This window comes from Sebastes umbrosus, chromosome 5, assembly GCF_015220745.1.
Source record: "Sebastes umbrosus isolate fSebUmb1 chromosome 5, fSebUmb1.pri, whole genome shotgun sequence".
NCBI lineage: Eukaryota > Metazoa > Chordata > Actinopteri > Perciformes > Sebastidae > Sebastes > Sebastes umbrosus.
The window spans coordinates 9,711,398-9,731,676 of record NC_051273.1 but is presented as its reverse complement, the minus strand read 5'-3'; the positions used below and the strand labels follow the sequence as shown (position 1 = coordinate 9,731,676).

Genomic DNA, 20,279 nt, shown 5'->3' with positions numbered 1-20,279 from the left:
GTCATCTGCCCATATAGCCCATATAAAGTGATGTATATGATGTTATATAGGCTAAATAGGTATGTTGCTCTGCGCGTCGCTCGTTTTACTACTTGCTTCGGCCGTCCGTGGACTATCATTACAAATGTATTTGTATGAGGTCAATGACAAACGTAATCTACGACAAAATACGTTTCCTTCCAAACATAATTGAGAATGCAGTTTAGTTGTATGGGAAGGTCATTTTTAGGAGATAGGGCTGACAAATACCACCTTTAAAAGTGGCTGAAGATGATGCAACCTCACATCTGTGCCTCTCTCCGTGTTTTTCCAGAGATCTTCAGAGGATTGGCGTGTCTCTTGCCGGACACCAGAAGAAAATCCTGACCAGTGTTCAGTCGATGACGCACAACGTCGATGACCAGTCTCCTACTGAATCTGTGTAACCACACAGGGGAGTGACACAGTACGAGATATTTGACATGTGTACAGTCTGAACGAGCAGGCTGTCATCTTTACACTTCTTGTTTTACCCACATACACTTCAGTCTTGGAACTCTAAACCACTTTACGTGTTTTTAAACAATCACTTTGGCCATTTGTGTGTCTGCGTGGCCTCAGCAGGTCCCTCCTTCAGTCATTGGACGGACTTCTCTCACACCATTTAGCAAATTGATTTAAACTAAATGCCTCTTGGAGGGAATTCAATGCAGAGTTAGTGCTAGAGGAAAAACAAGGCAGACATGATTTGTGACTGCAAAAGCAAAAAAAAAACTAGTGTCTGGACTTTTCTGTCGGGGACAATCACAAACCCGCCATTCCCTCTCCCACCAAAATCTCCCTGCAAGATTACTCACATCAGTGAAATCCGCAGACCAGTTTTTACCAGCTTGACTGTTTGAGTCAAGGGCGACATGGCCTGGTTTTTATGTAAGGATATATCACACAAACGCTACTGTGAAGAGGAAACTGACATTTATATGAAGGGACACAAGCTGGACTAAAAGGCTGACAAGAGGTCTTTTAAAACAGTGTTCCTGGAGACCCATCGTAGGCTTCGTTATCTCCAGTATGTCTTGTTGAGACTACTTCAGTGTGTTGGTGAAAATTGCTACCATTTGAATCCAGACAAGAGCCAACAGTTAAATGGGACTTTGTGAATCCATCTTCATATTGAAGAGTCTGTACATATTATGATATGGGATGTTTATTTCCTGTTTGCTTTCACTTTTTGCCAACAGTATTGAACAATTAATTGCCACTGGAGTATTTTGTGAGCTCTCTATGATTATCTTCCTCCGCCTGATTTGTCACTGGAACAAACTTTTGTTGTGGACTGCAGACAAAAAAAATTGGAAAAATAGGTTCTATTTTTTGTGCTTTCCATGCAGCAAAAGGAAAAGATAAACTCCTCCACGCAGTAAGCTATCAAAGCCTGGCCTACTTAAAATACTTAATTCAGAGGCTACTCATAATGGATGATGTTTTACAATCAGCACATACACCCCATGAGTAAAGGCAATTACAGACTGGGAAACAGAAAGAAAATCAGATAAAGACATATTAAACCATAGCAGTGTAATAAGTCTAGGAAGCAACTGCAGACTTCAAAGTAAAGAAGAAGAGCAGACTGCAGATATTGAGTCATTACCAGCTGCTGAGACGCACCTGTTGTGAACACACAGCAGTGGCCAGAGAAAAGGTATTCTCATCCAATGTTCTTGTGATTTGGCTGCAAATCCTAAAGCCGACTGCCAGTCAGGCATTAATACAACGCATGGACACACCAGAAATCCAATGCTCATGTACTGTCCACGCATGAAACAAATCTCATTTCAGTCAAAACGGTATGGCCGCCGTCCAGATGGTAATCGCTCTACAGCAGGCAGCCAGGCAGGCGGGGCCTTTGTATCAATTCATTTTTTCATTCATTGGCTGCCGGATATGTCACTGTTGTCAGAGTCTGTTTTGACAGCCGCATTTCCTCCCGATTGACATCAGTGATTAATACTGTCGCGTCAGTTTGCAGATGAAACGACATGAAGTGACTTATCCACGTTCACATCAGCGGACAGCAACCTTTTCCATGGTGGGTGTTACGCAACACTAATTTACAAGCGGCAAAGACTGATTTCTCAGACAAGTCAGAGGAAAGATAGTGAAATACAAAATGCTGGGGGGGTCAAGAAGGATATCGCTGGCGTATTTATCATGTTTTGGTGCCGAAATGTGATGTTTGACTCACTAGTCTTCACAAAATATATTAGTATCAAGAAGGCCTGATCTCACTCTGGGGCACACTGGTGGAGAAGCACTGGGAGATCTCTTTTATCTCAACACTGAGCAGATTACCAGCTGCGAAACAACAGCAGGCTCGCTCCGCCTTTAGCCCAAACCTCTGGTCATGCGTGTGCCCCCACATCCCGAGGATTACCAGTCTGCAGCCCTGATTGGATGTCGTGATTTTTATTTGTCATCCCCTCGGAGCCGTGTGCTCACAATGACAGAAGTGACAGTATTTAGTTGTTTGCTTTCAACACGTTTTTTTACTGCTGACACGTCCTACAGGACGACGTGTTTGTGTTTGTCTCACACCAATGCTCTCCAGCGCCGGGACGGCCCAAACTCTTTTATTTATGTGACATTGAGAGGTCCGCGACTATTTTAAACATTTCAGTTTCCACTTTTCTGGCAAAACTCTGCTCTGCCAGCATGACCGGAATTGAATTTGTTGCCCAGAAACGATAGCATATTGAACATTTTATTAGGAGGTATTGAGATCAACTGTCAGTGGTTCGGAGGCGTAATTCATTGTAAATAGATGCCGGTGGGAAAACAGTTTCGGCGCTGGCTCGGGGAGAGAGATGAGTGTGCCTAAAAGCTCATATTGAACGCCATCTAAACAATATCACCCAGAAGAAATAAAAGCTATCAACACAGGCAGGCTTCTTAATACATTACGTAACATGTAGCTAAGTGTGATGTGTCTATCCTTTGCTTCATTTTTTTCTTCTATTTAACAAGGTTAGATGTGAGCTTTCAGAGGCATTTCACATGTCCCTGTGTCAGTGTTCGTGAAAAGACAATGAAGGCGTAAATGATCTACAGCACGTCTTGTATTTATACACCGACGTGTTGGTTTGAGCACAAAGAGAGGATTTCTCAGGAACACAACAGTTTCGTCCACATTGCTGCATAAAACGGGATCGTTTATTGTTAAATCATGCACTATATGAAAAGATTAATACAAGATGAAGTGCTTTAAGAGTTCATGGAGAAAACTGTGTTTGATGTTCGTTTGCTTATTAAAAGTTAAATCCACCCTAAATCCAGCCCCTAAAAGTGAGGAACATGTTACTAAATCCTTTGAGAGTTTTCTATTTGTGTATGTGAACTAGACTCGTATACAAGAAAACAGAGAGATACACTTTCAGGCAATGAACAGTAGCCAGAGTTAATACACTTTATGATTATATCAATGCTGAATGTCGGGCGCATTTTTGTACTTCAAGGCTAAATTACATTTTTTAATCTTTTTTATTGAAAGTAGGACGTTTTGACATCATGCTTTTAAAATGTTTCTCTTTTTTTGTGAAGGGTCTTATGTTAAAAAAACAAAATCACCAAGCTTCCAATGAAAGTCCATCCTTGAAATTTTTGCCATTCTTTATTATTTTTTTCTATTTTACAGCATATTTTGCTCTAATACACTGTAGACTTTTTAAAGATTCAATATTTCCCTATGAAACTAGCTGTGTCCCAATGCCATACTACAGTACATGCTACAATCTTAGCAGGTTTTAAGTATAGATGGAGTAGTGTGTTCACGCTGGAAATGTGACAAGTATACTCAAAAGATCTTGATTTTTGAGCTGTTATTGGACTCTTGACATTTGAAAGTTGCAGTTTTACTGACATGCGTCGGTGCATGTATTCAGTGTTACTCGCCAAAACTCTTTGTTTGTATCCTCGAGGTATAACAAGCACGTTGAATGTATTTTCTTTCCTTATAGACCTTTTCATTGCCATTCTGTTGCTAGGGCAACAGCTTTGGTCCAAGTTTACTTCCTGTCTGCATTAACAAGCATTGCAACAGGAAGTACATTTAAAATGTTTATGTTGTCAAGTTTGAAACGGTCTACAGAACACATTATATTAGTTTTAACATTTTAAATCTGCCTTTTTTTTTACTTCTAGGTTGACTTGCTTACTGTCTTCTTCTTCTTCTCTGCCTTTCACTAGCGCAATGCAGCATTTCTTGGCACATTATCACCACCTGTGTTTAAAATGTACAGTAGTAATGTGAAACTTATTGGCAGGAATGTGAATCATGTCACCCATGTGCCTGTGCATGTGAAGAAAAAATGGACACCACCACTCAAAAAGTCCAGATGAGATTCAAGGCACTTTTGATTGCACTTCGTCATGACATTGTTGGCCAGACCTTGGTTTTCTGGGCGAACTGCAAATCAGGATCGGCCCTCCTCCAGTCCACAAGGAGGTGGTAACGAAGCTGAAGCTGTATGGTAAAACTTTAGTTTCAGTTTAGTTACAACCATAACAGTTTAGCTGGTGTTAGCTAGGCTAACCTCCATCTCCAAAATTGGTTTGAACAATCAGATTTCAGTCCGTCTTGAATGCTTCTTGGACGCATTTACACTTATCTTTCTTGAGATCAGATAGCTATCCGATCCTAACGTTGAGTGTAACTGGGGTCGTTGTCTAATGGAAAAATTAATGGTTTTACTTGCAGAACCAGGAGCACCGAAATATCTTCTCCCACCTAACATCTCTACAGTATATAGTATTGGTTTGGGACACAGCTACTGTACTAAAGATGAAAGATTCACCCATGAATATCCTTTAAGGTTTCTCTATTTATAATACGTGTTGTTTATTAGGACGTCATTTTGTTATGAAGTGTTGCATGATACTTTAGTGTTGTGTGGAAACCCGCTGCTCTGAAAAAGGTTGGCGTATACATCTGCATTTTTGCAGCCGCAATGCATTCTGGTCTGCTGGGATTTCTGTCAATGGGGACGGCTATGATGAATTTCTCATTGTTGAACGGCGATACAAATGGCAGCTGCAGACAAAAGCCCTCGCTCTCTGATTCCGAGGGACTGACACCGAAACCTGGCATTTACTGCAGATGTTTTAGATAGAGAACTCCATTCAGACTCCACTCTAACTGTGCTTGAAATATGTCAACATGATGTTGCATTATATTTGGCCAATTAACCACTGAAATGGGAAAGTATACACAATAAAATAGGCCCAGAAATGCAAGGTGTGTCACCTGAAGGACCTCTTAAGAGCTTTAGGGTGGATTTATCTTTTAATTGCAGTTCTTTTTCTGGAGGCTGGACCGACTCGGCTGCTTCTCTCCTCTCCTGTTGCTCTGGTGTAATAGATACTGTAGGAGAGGCTGGAGATGAGAGGGAAAAAAGTGAAAGGGAATAGGTAATAGAAGGGGCAAGAGGAGAAGGGAAGTAGAAGAGAGGAAAAGGAGGTGCGAGAGGCAGAGCTCGACACTCGTGTTTGAATAAAAATGAGGCTGGGTGTGGAGAGATTACTCTTTCTCTTTTTGTCTCCCTCTCTCTCCCTGCTCTACCCGGCTGTCCTCTTTCTTCTCCTAATGCCCACAACCTCTCTGCACAACTCACTCTGCTGCTTCCAGTCTGCTTCTCCACCGACTAACAGTGTGAAGGCAAGCAAGTTCAGTTTTACTCTTAGGTGCACTATTTAACTTATATCTTTTAATGATGTATTGGCAAGTATCAGCTGTGGGTTTTCATGAGAGCATTCATCCCAAAACTGTGAAGGTAAAGGTCTTCTCTACCCAAAAATGAAGGGTTTATCATCTCATTTTAGCCTCCATGTGTTCAGTCATGCACGGTGTTTCATCAAACTAACCTGAACTAAAGCAGCCTGGCTGTAAACACTCCGTGGACATGCAGAAAAAGTTTTTTTTCCTCCTTTTTAATTATTTAATTTTAATTTATTTGATTTCCTATATTGCTTGCCATACTTTTCAGTATGTATGTATTGTATATTGGTTTCTCTTGAAAAAAGAAAAACAGCTCAGTAATCAGCTGTAGTCTGCCTTTCTCTGTTTACCTACAATACTGTTATAGGTGTTACTGCTCATATAGTCAGAGCATCCCACTGTAATGTATTATAATGCTGTAATATAATGTGAGTATGCCTGTGCATCTTTGTATGTGTGTGTGTGCGCGTGTGTGTGCGTGTGTGTAATATAATGTGTGTGTGCTGTTCAGTGTGCAGTTCAATGTTTGTACAACGTGCGTGTGTGTGTGTGAGTTTGTAGCTGTTAACTTTCTGAGTCTTACATTTACAATGCACTGTTTGTCAATAAAGAAGACAAATCAATCAAACTGATCAGCTTTGGTAATCAATTAACAAGCTCAAGATGAAGGACAGAGAAGAGGAAATTGAAGGGTATGCCTTTATATTCTATATATTATGAAGGTAACAAAAACAGCCCCTCTAATGCTCACTAATAACTAACTAACTGACTGCACTCTTTGTGGGTTTTGATAGCCTATAAATCTAACATCTTAACATTTTCTTAGGTTATTTGCAGATACGAAGTTTTGTATGATGTGTTTTATATTGTGCATGTAATGGTTTTTAAAGGTCCCATATTGTAAAAAGTGAGATTTTCAGGTCTTTTACATTACAAAGCAGGTTTAAGTGCTTTACAAATACTGGTAAACTATCAAAACGCTCAATATACGGAGAAATACACGCGTTTGAAACAAGCTGTTAGGATTTCTGTCCATTTGTGATGTCACAAATATACACTATTTAGACCATTACTCGGTTTTAAACGTAAACATTCTAATTGTGTCCCAGTTTATTTCCTGTTGCAGTGTATGTAAATAACATAAGCTGACAGGAAGTAAACATGGACCCAAATTGTTGCCTAGCAACGCAATTCCGTTGCATTCCATTGAAATGCACTAAAATGGAGCGTTTCAGACAAAGGGTGAATACAGGTATATTCAGGCAGACAGTATGAGGAAAATAATGTGTTTTTTTAACATTACAGCATGTAAACATGTTCTATTAGAAACACTTAATGCAAGTATGAACCTGAAAATGAGCACGATATGGGACCTTTAAAGTTTTACGGGTTTCTGGCAAAGTTGTGACTTGGGCTGTTTTTTATTGAATTGGGCAGCTTTTAAGATGTGATTAGGTTGGAAACTGGCAATCTGATCTGGCAACACTGTTGCATTCACAACTGGTAGAGAGATGATAAGTGCTGCTATGAGCTGAGCTGACATGCTGTGTGTATATATTAAAGCTACTGGAGAATTAGGTCCATAACCATGGTGGATGCTGAGTTTACCAACGGGTAATGGGACTTATGAGGTTTGCGGATGGTAAATACTTGTGTGTGTGATCATTTTAAACTGTTTCAGTAAGATGTAGTGTGGTGAAATGTATATGCCAATCACAATTAGCACACCCAGCTTGTTAATAGACTTTTAGATGAGAAAAACTGACTTAAAGAAACGTGTGTGTGCTCACTAAAGGATAGGACCAGAAGACCTTCCTTGGGTTTTTTCTGGAGAAGAGAAGATCCTGTTTTCGGCTACCACCACTTTGTCCAGCTGACTGCGTGAGTAATAAAACTGTTGCATGTGCTATATTTGTTCTGCTTGTTTTGCAAGTGAAATTGTCACAGAGTTTAAGATAGAGCTGCAACGATTAATTGACTAGTTGTAAACTATTAAATTAATCAGAAACTATTTTGATAATCGGTTTGAGTATTTTTTAAGAAAAAAAATCAAAACTTCTCTGATTCCAGCTTCTTAAATGTGAATATTTTCTGGTTTCTTTACTCCTCTATGACAGTAAACTGAATATCTTTGAGTTGTGCACAAAACAGGACATTAGAGGACGTCATCTTGGGATTTGGGAAGCACTGATTTATTTGTCACCATCACCATTTTAATACTTTTCTACATATTGGGTTTTAATAATGGCAGAAGATTTGAAAACAGAAAAAAAGTGGATGATTTTCCAATTATTATCATTATTATTATTAAGCATAATGCAGTTGGGTTTGTGGGACCCCAAACCATGAGAAAATATAGCTAATGTAAAAAAAAAATGACATCAGGTATTGAGGATTACAGACACATTGAAGTTTTCTAAATGAGGTCGCTTTAAGTCTACTCAGGACATGGCACATAACTGGGTAGGTCATATTGTTAATAAAAATAATAATAATGGGGCCACTCAATGTTCTTTGCTTGATGTTCACTACTGGAGGCAACATTAAGCCTATACCTGACACACTGTACGATCAATTCCTCAGTAGATTATAGAAGACAACTGCATACTGAAAAGTAATAAAAAAAGGTATTAAAACTCCATAATGAGTTCCACTTGTATGCCAGAAGACTAAATTAATCATTTATGGGAGTGAGACTCAGTTTTTTTAAATGTGAGTGACTCAAGTTTTTGACTGTAACTCTTTGTTGATGAATGGTGAAGTTTATAACCTGGGAGGACGACTTTGAATGATAGTGTGTAGTTCTCCTCAGAGCGTTATAGAGGCATTTACTACGGCTGAGCCCACAAAAAAATATACAAAAGCTCAAAAACCCACAAGGCGAGCTAAATTGAATCACATTTAAAGCTAGATTCACTAATAAAAGAAACCCATTACCTGACAGCCTGTGGAGTCTGGTGCACTGTATTATTCAGAGAAGTGAGAGCCCCATCAATTCATATGAAACAGATTAACAGCACAGGAACTATTGCAAATTGCTAATGAGTGCCATAAATACACGTTAGCAGTGTAATTGACATAAAGCCGTTAACTGTAGCTAAGTGACAGGGAATGAAATTTGATTACAATAAAGTGTGGTCTGCGAGTGAAAAGTATTAAATACTCTCTCCATTTGTTTCACTGAAGCATTGAATTGAAAATGCAAGTCAAACGCCCCGACAGCTAATCAGCTATATATTCATATCAACCTGTCCTCTAAAACGACCATTTAAAAAACAACTCATAGGAGGTTTTACTGCTCTGACACCTGTATGATTAAAGGAAAAGACATTGTCAACAAATCTTGTTAAAAGACCAAAACCAATTGATTCTATTGATATGAATCAAAGCCTGATGTACATGTGTATCTTCTGTGCCACTTGGCGACATGTTCCTTTATTACTATGGACATGGGAAATGTAGTTTATTTGGAGTCAATTCCTCATACACCATCCTGCTGCTGTAAATACTCACTACAACACCAAATGTTAATTAATCCGTGGCTGAGTCTGGATGAAGCATATAGGAGCTAACAAGGATGCTACACTGGAATGTAATCGATTACAAGCTCAAAATGTTGTATTTTTTTATCTAGTATTCCCACCATCTCTGACATATTCTGCCGTGTTTGATATTGTCTACCACCACTATGGCTCACACAGCTGCCCAGCAGACATACCCTTCATTGAAAATAATGGCCTTGCTCTGCACAATATCGGGCTTGACTGTTGCATGAAAGCAATCGGAGGCTTGCCAAAAAATGAAAACAAGTTGTTTAACCATTTGAACAAATGACCACTGCTGTCCTTTTTTGGTGAGGACAGCTGCACATCACGAAGAATACATTGAGGCCACGTAATTCAAACTTGTACAATTTCCATCCAGTTTTAGTGTAGTGTGTAGTGTAGAGCTGTGCAATTAATCAAATTTCAATGACAATTATGGCTTCTAACGATTATGAAAACAAGATAATTGACATAAAACGATTATTGCCGCATTTTGTTTCACAATGATGCTCTCGTTTTGTCTCGTGTTATAAATCCAGCGCACCCTTTTCCTTTACAGCGATGCGCTTTTGCTGTCTTGAACCACAGAGCCCGTCTTGTTTACCATGCTTTGTGGGTGTGACATCAACATTCATATCTATACAACCAATATGTTGATGATTAAATTGTTTATAAGAGCACAAAGTGCTCTCAGTCATGGCCAAGATAATCGTTATTATGATTTTTGCCATAATTAAGCAGCCTAGTATAGTGTTACCAATCCTCATCTTTAGGTTTTACTTATAGGTCATACTTTGGGTCAAGTCAAGTCAATTTTATTTGTATAGCCCAAAATCACAAATTTGCCTCAGGGGGCTTTACAATCTGTACAGGATACGACACCCTCTGTCCTTTACAGTGCGACCCTCTCATTGGATAAGGAAAAACTCCTCCCAAAAAAATCCTTTTAACAGGGAAAAAAGAAAAAAAATGGAAGAAACCTCAGGAAGAGCAACAAAGGAGGGATCCCCCTTCAGGATGGGCAGACGTGCTCTAGATGTCGTGTGTACAGAATAACAACATGATGAAAAAACAACGTACACAATCCATATGACAAATATTAATACATATAATGTGAACATATGTGAGAAGGTGGATCCAGGAGGATGTCAAGCAGCTTCCCGGCATCGCCAAACAGAAAGAGCCAGAACAACACGACCTCCTCTCTTTGCCAAACAGAGAGAGCCAGAGCAATACGACCTCCTCTCCATGCCAAACAGACAAAGCCAGAGCAACGCGTCTCAATGCCTTCAGAGTTTAAAGAAACGGACCAGAGCTCATATCTTATGGATGATACCGTGCGTGTCGCCCCACCCTCTGCTTCAAGGGTTAATGGCTTTCACTAGTAACCGACCAAAGAGTGTCAGAGGGGGGCACAACTGCAGGCGTGGTGGCATGACTTCATCACCGGTGGAAATGACAGAAAGAGGTGAAGATGAGAGAAGATGGAGGAGGGAGGAAAAAAAAGAAGATATTCTTTATGAAATGTGTGTTTGCTTGCGCGTGTGTGTGTGTGTTTGTCTCACATAGAGTGAGTCATCTTCACACAACCTCACCAACACAAATCTGTCTTTCCTCTCCTCCCCCAACAACCCCCCCGGATAAATAATTGACTCTCTCTTTCCTAACACTGGTCCACTGGTGTGAGGTATTTTGCTCTCCGGACTTTGTTCCTGGAGCTGATGAGACGACGTGATTCTTTCTCTTCTTCTCCGGCTCTGTTTCTTTCTCTTTTCATTCGCCTCTATCTTTCCCTCACAGAACTCTCTGCAGGAGAACGATGAATAGTGAGCGTTTTTTTTTTTTTTTTTTTTAAGGAATGAACGGTTATCTATTATTGAGCAGCAGTCAGCAGCAGCTATCTCTATCTACTAGGCTGCTAAAATAAATATGACACAGCACTGGAGAGATTTGCACAGATCTGAACTGAGCACCCTCTCTTGCTCTTGAGTTACACGTTTACCAGCAAAGCAAAAGCAAAAACCCCGAGCAAGATGGTATAGCTCAAAGCAACTAGTAAATAAAATGTTATTTTTGTGTGTGGCAACATTGCAAAAGGAGAAAGTAAAGATATATTTTGCCTGTCTTGTTTTTTAATAAAACGCTTGCTGAATGACTGAATGGAGAAGAAAGCTTGTCTGTTAACACCACTGTGAAATTGGTTCAGGTAGTTTTGCTTTCCTTTCTTTATATTTAGATGACGATACAGTATTTTACTTGAACGTCACTGTTTTATCCTCCATCCACTGACTTTTCCTGTTATTTTAGACTGTCCTTTGTTCCCCACTTGTCCAGCAATTGCCCTCAATGAGTTTCCTGCCTTCACTCACCTGATTAGTCTCCAGCATGCACGCTTGCCCCTTATTAGTCAGTTACCGCAGTATATATATTCTCTAGTGAACACTTACTACTTGCCTGATTAGCTGTGTTGCCTCTTTGTTGTAGCTTTCCACTCTGTGTTGTCTGCATTGGTTGTTTTTGACCACTCCTTGCTGCCTTTGCCATTTCTGAATTTGTTTGCTCATTCTGTAACATGTCTGTTGACAACCGTGAAAGTCTGGTTTACCTCAATTAAGACTGGTTAATCCCCAGAGTAGCTCTCTCTGTTCACTTCGGAGCACTGCTGCTTCAGTTTACACTTTTTACAGGACTAAATAAAAGATGATTTTGCGGCTTTGGATTTTCATAAATACACCTGACTGGTTCAAGAGACAACGTTGTTCAGAATAGCAACACAGAGGCCCAAGAGCCAAGTCCTTGGGGTGATACTTGCAGGTGAAAAGCCAGGCAGGATCACTACCTTGTGGAGTTGCCATCTGCAAGGTGCAGAGACGGGATCAGGAGCAGATTTCAGGCATTGTGGGACTTGGCGGTGGAAAGGCTAGAACGTGTAATGTCACCTCTCTGGGCATCAGAGGCTGGAGCTGGTGTGTGAGGTTGAGCTTTAGTAACTACATGAATGTGCAGTTGTTGGATTAGCACGATGCAGCGTTGGCTCGGAGGCAAATCTCCGAGGGTAAATCCAAAAATACAGACCTCTGCACTTGCAGAGTTGTAGTTTTACTGTAAATTTTGCACATCAAAGTATTTGCAGGTCTATGGGAGTACTATACTGCACATGTGAAAATAGTTGTACTGTGGAAACCACTTATAGTGATCACGTCTGTCCGAGGAGCTCCGGACGCTGGCAGCATGATGGGAGGCGGGCGTCGTTCGTCTGCATGCTGCTGCCCGTGCTGCGGTGGCGCAGAGCCATACTTGCCAACCGTACCTCAGATTTTCCTGGGAGACTCCCGTTTTTCATTGCCCTCTCCCGGTTTCCTGACGGGGTCACTATTCTCCTGTATTTCTTCTGATTTATGGTACATTTTCACACTTAACCCGTTTCTCGCACTGTGCAGCGTGTATAAAAAGAAAGCAGTCTATGCTCATTACACAGCGCAGTTTGAGCTCATGTTTGTGCTGCGCTCGCCGATGGGTTCAGCGCACATCCCAGCATGCAGCGCCCAAAGTTGGGCTTTGCACGACGTAGCGAAAAGCTGGCGTGGCGTGGCACAATCCATTGGAAATAATGGGGTTCAGAGTGCAGTGATGCCATTTTCATTCTAAGAAAAGACAATCAGAAAGTTTCATCTATTTCTGTAACACTATGTAAAGCAGAAGGTCATGTAAATATCTTGCATAAATAACCAATGTCAGTACCACTAGCAACCTTTCAGAAAAAAGGAACTAGCATTTGTGTCCATGAAATGAATTAGGTTTGAAGTCCTGTCTCAGAGTGCGTTTTATCCCATCACAGCCCAGCACCCTTGCTGACTTGACATCACTGAGCACGTCATTGTACGTATGACTGAATTTTAATTGCAGAGCAACTTTCTTTTGGCAAGCTTTGTCAAAGTCAGAACTGCAGTGTCTTGAGTGATCGCATCTGAGGTAAAGATTTTGACCTTTAATTATTGCACCCCATTAGGCCAATCACTTTAATTTGTAATTAATACAGAATGTGTGCAGCCAGCTTAATGTCAACCAGATTGTGGGAGTTTGGGCCCTTCAAAGTTTGACATTTTGTTCTTTAAAGATAGCCTCCAGTCAGACCAAAATCAGTTTAGCACTGGAAAACAATGTGAAGATGTTTCATCATCATGTATCAATGTATCATACAGCTTTAATCTAAATCAAACCTGATGACAAACCCTGTTTAGTTTAAAAGAACCCATGAAGCTCTGTGGAGAAGGTGAGGAAACAAGACGTGTTAAACAGTCAGGGGATTTCCAGAAACAACAACAACAGTGCTATAAATTTCTGTTGAAGAATGGCACTTGACCTCACTGACTTGCTTTTTTTTTTTTTTTTTTAAAACAACAGAGGTTTATGGCATTCCTGCCTTTTTGAACTGTGAAATTCCTCGTGAGACGTAAATCCCTTCCGACCTCATCATGTCCTAGTAAGAGCTTCAGTCCAGTGATTCACAGCATGGTCAGATGACTTTACTGGGTGTATATATATATAGTAAAGTTTGGGCTGGTATTGAATGTCTTAAAGTTGAATCTTCTCTTCAATCAGTTATGAAGTGTTTTTTCCAGAAGTACATGTATAATTCTTGTCAATGTAAAAAAAAACTCACAAATAACTTTTGGCCCATAAGGGGAGACAAAATGTTCCACTGAAACCCAGAAAAAAATGATTGTTTTTGGAAGGTCTGCCGGGTGTTTTGTGTCATATGAAGAATTAACATTCAAAGTGCAAGACTGAGCAATTAATTACAAAAAAAAATGTCTTGCTTTGCAATGTACTATTAATGAATTCAAGAAGTGTTGTCTTGCATTTTGACTAGATTCAACATATTACCAGATACAGATAAAATTATCAAAGTTTTCAGGGACTTGCTCTGAGCACCTTAATTTGAGAAATTTGAGTCGAACTTAACTTTGATGCTCAACTCTTTCAACTTCATCTGAACTTAATATTCCCCCCCTAAGTATTCCCTGAAGTAAATGCAGAGGTAAGATAAACAACTTTGCCTTCAACGTGGGTCAGTGCTACTTTGGGTTTCACACATTGACAGGAAAAGCAGAGCTAAACATCATGGCTAAATGGCTAAAACTTAATAAATAATGCTTGACAATGACGATATATTTGACTTCAGGACATCTCTGACTACATACATGCTGAAAATCAAACATTTTTACAATTTTAATTTTGTTATTTTCTAAAGTAGAGGTACCTAGAAGTGTATGATTCAACTTTATCCCATGGTCTAGTGTTAAAAAAGTTAACAAAAATCGCAATAAATCATAATATCGAATCGCAATACTTAAAATTCTCAATACATATTGAATTGGCACCCAAGTATCATGATAGTGTCAAATCAGGAGATAGGTGTATTGTTCAGCCCTAATAGCCAGGCCGGCCACGCATGCTTTTAGGGCATGTTGTGCATGTTAACGTGCCCCACTGGCTGGCTCACGGCCGCCGTTCTGCACTGCTCTCATACGGCGGTTACAGCTGATAACCGTGCAGAAGCGTAGCACCCACCCTCCGGTTCCCTACAGGTTAACACCGTTAGCTCTGTCAGCAGTTTTGCTGTCGTTTTCACTGTTAGTGCTGTTAGCACAGTTAGCTGCTAGCCGCCGGCTCAGTCATCGCCATGTTGAGAGCCGTGCAGAGGCAACGCTCCCGAACTCACATTTTTCACCTGTAAGATACTAGTAATAATACGCATTTTTAGTTGCTCAAGTAAAAGTTTAAATCCGTCTCAAAGGTCATAATATCACCATGCCATCTCTGCTCTGTCTGCATTTTCACACTTCTCTCTTCCTCTTTCCTCTTTAGTCCTCTCCATCTCTTCCTTCCTCCCACCTTATCCCCTCTTTACCTTCCTCTCCCCTCTCCGTTTCCTGCGTCCCATTGTTCTTTTCTACCCTGAAGCCTCTGAAGTTTAAATTTAGCCAGCGATTCTTCTGGAGGGATCAGTACTTGTGTTGCTTTCTGAGGACGCCCTCAGTGTTTGTAGGAAGTAGTTCAGTCTAATCTTATTTTTTACGGTGTGAGTCTTCTGCTGAGAATAGTTTTAAAGTAGGAACACGACGCAACCAAATACTGCTTTAAAACCAACACTGATCCAGTCCAAGTAGGGAACTGTGTGACCCACTGAAGGTTTAAATATCATCTCATGGAAGACTTTTTAAAAATGAGTTTCTTTGCTAATGTGTGTATTTCTGTTTCTCTCGATGTCTCATGGGCACAAAACAACAAACAGCGATATCCGTCTGAGAATAACCAACAATGATGTTGAATATGAAGACTGTTTTGAGATTATTCCAGATTTCATGTGCTATTTTGGGATTTATACATTATTATTACATACTTATAAAATTTGGAGGTTGATTACCATGGCAACGGTCGAAGCTTTGGGTCAGCCTTAGCTTACGCCTAAAAATATTTTGATTTCCATACGCACGTCCCACATGGATTTCCCTTTATAAATCCCATCAACTTGAAATATGGCAATATTAATCGATACTGACTCCATGCAGGCAATGATGGCGAACTCGGAGATAAAGGGCTATAAAAAGAAATGTCACCCAGTGTGAGATTGAAGTGCTTGTTGGAAGGGGTAGAGGCAAGGGAGAATATATTATTTGGTGAACACAGTGTGAGCTTTAGAAATGCCAAAATAGGCTACAGAGTGGCAGCATGTGATGGAGGTAGTGAATGCTGCTAGCTCAGAAGGTCGGATCCTCTCTGACATAAAAGTCGAAGACCACTTTTTTTATGTCAGCGAGGGTCCAACCTTCTGAGCTGGCAGCATTCACTGCCTCCATCACATGCTGCCACTCTGTAGCCTTTTTGCCGGCATCAACCCCCTTGATGCTATAATAATTGGAGAATCCCTCCGGGGTGTGGTATCGACGGTGGTGGAGTGGGGACACGGATATGCCAGAAGCACTGGATGACCCAGGTGTGTAATTTGTAGGCCCTTGTTTGCAAAGTAAATATGATTCCCGTAAACTGTAAAATTACGACAGAGGTAATATTTCAATTTATTTTACAACTGAGTTTCATCCTTCTGCCATCGGTGTCGCAGTTTCTCAATCCTCCAGTTTGCATATACATGGGTCAGAGTTACCGTGGAGATGAGCACATTCTCCGGACAAGTTTGTATTTTATAAATAATGTTTGCTTCTTTTGTGCCTACGCAATGTTTATAAGTTAAACTCTTTATGAAGGGGAATGTCACCTAAATCGCAAACACTTTATACTTCCAGCTCTATCCAAAGGTAAACAAATCTGTAAACCTTTAACCTCGCTAATTAACATGATATCTCATTTCTTTAATATGTACACAAATAGATACGTACTGTAACAGCACACGTTGTGGCTGTTACAGAACTCAGCTTAAAATTTGTTTAAATAAACTTAAGTGTATTCTTTGTTATCATGACAAATGACAGCACCATGGCTTTACATGCCAACCATGAGATTTCAAAACCAAAGTGGGGGGTGTTTGTTGAAATTTGGGTTTCAGAGAGTTACTTTCCTGCATTCTGGTGACTTTTAAAAAATGAAAATAACAAAAAAATAAGCTCACTGCAACAGCATTTTTATGTTAAATAGGCCTACTTTTAATTTTACTTTTAATTCTCAGGAAAGAACACTGAATAATTCAGCCCTCTGGCGTGAACTTCATTCATTCATTAATTTTTTGCTTCTGCTTGATTATTTCTTTCTCTTAGCTTTCTCCATTGCTCTCTCCTTCTCTCACTCACTGAAGGCCCTTTCAGACACAACGCGACAATGGCACCACTGCGCTCTGAAACCCGTTATTTGCCACACCACGGCGACTTTTCGCTGGGTCGAGCAAAGCCCGACTTTGGGCGCCACAGTGTGCGGTGAGCGCAGCTCAAACCATGTTTTGTTGGTCGCGAGCGTATATACGTATATATATATATCTATGGTCACGAGCAGCTCTCTTCCACCGGGAAACAGCATTTGATGTAGCTCTATTGTCATCTGACTGGAAACCGGTTGAGATAATGAAAAGGAAAAAAAGTTGTGAAAAACGGGAGAAGTGTGACCCTGGGAGACACACTTGACAGGAGTCTCCTGGGAAAATCCGGAGGGTTGGCAAGTATGACCATGGCCAAAGAGCGTGCCACCTACAGGAACCTAAGTTTACAAAAAGATATAACACTGCAATCCATGCTGTGAACTGATGGGTGATCTCTTAGCTATATCAATATATATCTTCTATATATATCATCTATCTAATGATGGTATGATCCATAACTTCATCTTTGCAACTTCAAAAACAGGCATTCTAGAGATACAAGGTTTTCTGACTGAAGCTGCAGTGGTGCGAGGAAGCCCCCTAACATGAAATCACACCGGTCTGATTCATTCAGGCTCCCTCATTGTCACCGCGTAACAGCAGCAACAACAACAGCAGCAGCAGCAAGGGGGAGGCAGCGCAGTGACACACACACACACACACACACACACACCCTGCAGTGAGCCTGCCACTGTGTTCAAGACTGCACGCACATGTTGATTTGATGATTTGACCATAAGAAGGAGAGATAGAGAGAGAGAGAGAGAGAGAGACTCAATTGTGTATCGCCATAGCAACGGGGGACTGTAGAAAAATCTGGTTCTCGCTTTTAATCTCTTTTTAAATCATCTTTGAAAAGATGGCTTAGTGACATTGTGTGTGTGTGAGTGTGAGACAGAGAGAGAGAGATACTCTGAGTATGAGAATGAATCTCTACAGTAATTGTGGCCTACGTGTCTCTCTCCACACCTTCTCCCCCTCACTCACACACTCACACACACACACCCTTCACTTCTTCCTCTTTTGTCAGCGTACAGATTTTCTCTCGGCGCCGGCCTTGTCTTTCTCCCTGCACAACGCCACGTTTCAGAATAGCAATCAGCCTGCCTCATTTGGCCCCTGTCTCCTCGTGTAGCAGAGAATACTTCTGCTCTCGAGTCAAAGGCTGCTCCCTGAAGACGTCTGGGCTTCCCTTCACAGGGTAAATTAGATATCTAAGTGTTTGGATGCTTTGTTGCAACTCTGGTGGTGAAAAGTCAAGATTAAAAACAAAAAAAAAAAACACTGACAAACACGGCAAAGTTGAACTTGAATAATGGCAGATTGAAATCCAATTTGCATCCTTTGTTGCATTTCATATCCTCTTCTCTCCTACTCTCCTACTTATCTCCATCTTTTCTTTTTCCTGTTTCCTATTCTTCAGTAAACAAATGTCAAGTAATGTTGTTGTAGTACAAATTTGAATTTCGGTTTCTGCTTGCAGCGATTGAAGAAGCCTACAGTTTTGCTGACATGAACATTGTAACTTCTCGAGGAGCAGCCCTTTGTACTACATCAGGAATGAGTCAGTGCCTGCCTCTGGTTTACTAATACGACCAACATGTGATTCAGGAAAATTATTAAAAATAGAAGAAATGCATATTTTAGAAGATGGTTTGCATATTTTTTTCTGTGTGTGTGTGTGTCTCAGTTGCAGGATTGTTGCATCATGTTAGAGTTCATCTAAGTGCTGAGCTCAGACTGACTCACACGCAGAGGGGCTCAGAAGGTTACTTTAAATTATAATCCGTTTTAAATTATTGATTGATTACCTAACACTTCAGTCAGCACAGGAATCTAATCGGATGACTCCGGTCAGCCATGAGTCATCGAACAGGTATTCACAGCTTTTCTTTCTTTGAGTTTCTATCATATATAGCTCTTTTAAATCTTCAGAAAGTATCGGTTGGTCTGCAGCTTCCCTTGTCTTATTTATCATCTTCCTCTTTAGAACAAAGTCTCTTTTTTTATGGTGTCTCTGTGTCTTGACATTATGCAGAGGCCAGGGCTGTGTGCTGCCGCTTTACAGTCCCCGGTCTTGTTAATATTTCACATGGTGAGAAGCCAGAGCAGACGCCTGGTTTTCTCCCAAAAGGAAAGTCTTCTCCTCATTTAACCTCCGGCACCAAATCTCCATACTAACCAGCCCAGCCAAGGGCTCGACTAGAGACACACTGATTGTTGCAGTATGGCTCCCCCGTTGTTTCCTTCAGCACCGCGCTACACTTCATTGCCATGCAACATTACAAACACTTTTAAAATTAGCTGCCAGAGAATCACAGTTCTCCTGAGCAACAGAGAGATGGAACTGGAAGACACATGGCTGCCACTGAAAGACAGCTGACTAAACTATGACTGTGACTGTGGACTAGAGGTCAGCGAGTACGAGTTTCCAAATATCAGGTTCAAAGAGGAATTCCACACTGAAGCAAAACAGGCGGATCAATTCTTTGTCTCCTGAACAGTTTTTGATTCTCTATTCGACTGGCAGTGAGGAAAAGTTCAATTACAATGAATTAGATGTAGGTGCTTTCTTTAGAAGGCCCTCTTCTCTGTCTCAAAAGAAACCAGAAGTTTTGCTCAGCAAAAACCTTTTATAAAAGTTGTAGCAGTTTGACAACTTTTGAAAAGTGGAAGCATGTGCATAGTTTAATAACTAACAAGTCTAGAGACAAATGTCGGTGCTGCTGTAATGACAGGGATTGTAAAAGTGACTTTGGCTAAATATTTTACAAACTAAAGACAAATTGAGATTATGACATCACTGCATTAAAGTCCAACTGTCCCTCTACGTCATCACCATATAAAAATTTACAAATCCTCAAACAAAATCCTCCATTTGAATTAAGTGATTCAGTGTATTAAATGAGTTAGTCTTGTTTTTACTAAACCAACTTTCTTAAATGAAAATTACTCGTCGTTGTCATCAATAAAGTGATGACGTCTTCGCCCGGCGAATGCAGATACATAATATCTTTTTTTGTAACAAAGTAATTAATTTACTATCATAGCGTTAGAGCCAAAATATTTTTTTTATTTTGTTATTGTGGTTAAATGAATATAATTTATGGTGTTA

General features: G+C 40.4%; 1 protein-coding gene across 1 annotated transcript in view; it reads left to right on the top strand.

Moving 5' to 3' along the window:
- The window catches only part of LOC119488288 (ephrin type-B receptor 1-B-like), a 99,955-nt gene extending 93,574 nt beyond the window's left edge, over positions 1-6,381 (top strand). The window contains exon 20 of the mRNA XM_037769808.1: positions 314-6,381. Coding sequence (XP_037625736.1) covers positions 314-425 — 112 coding nt within the window. The 3' untranslated portion in view covers positions 426-6,381. The remainder of the gene's footprint in view (positions 1-313) is intronic.
- The last annotated feature ends 13,898 nt before the right edge of the window (positions 6,382-20,279 follow it).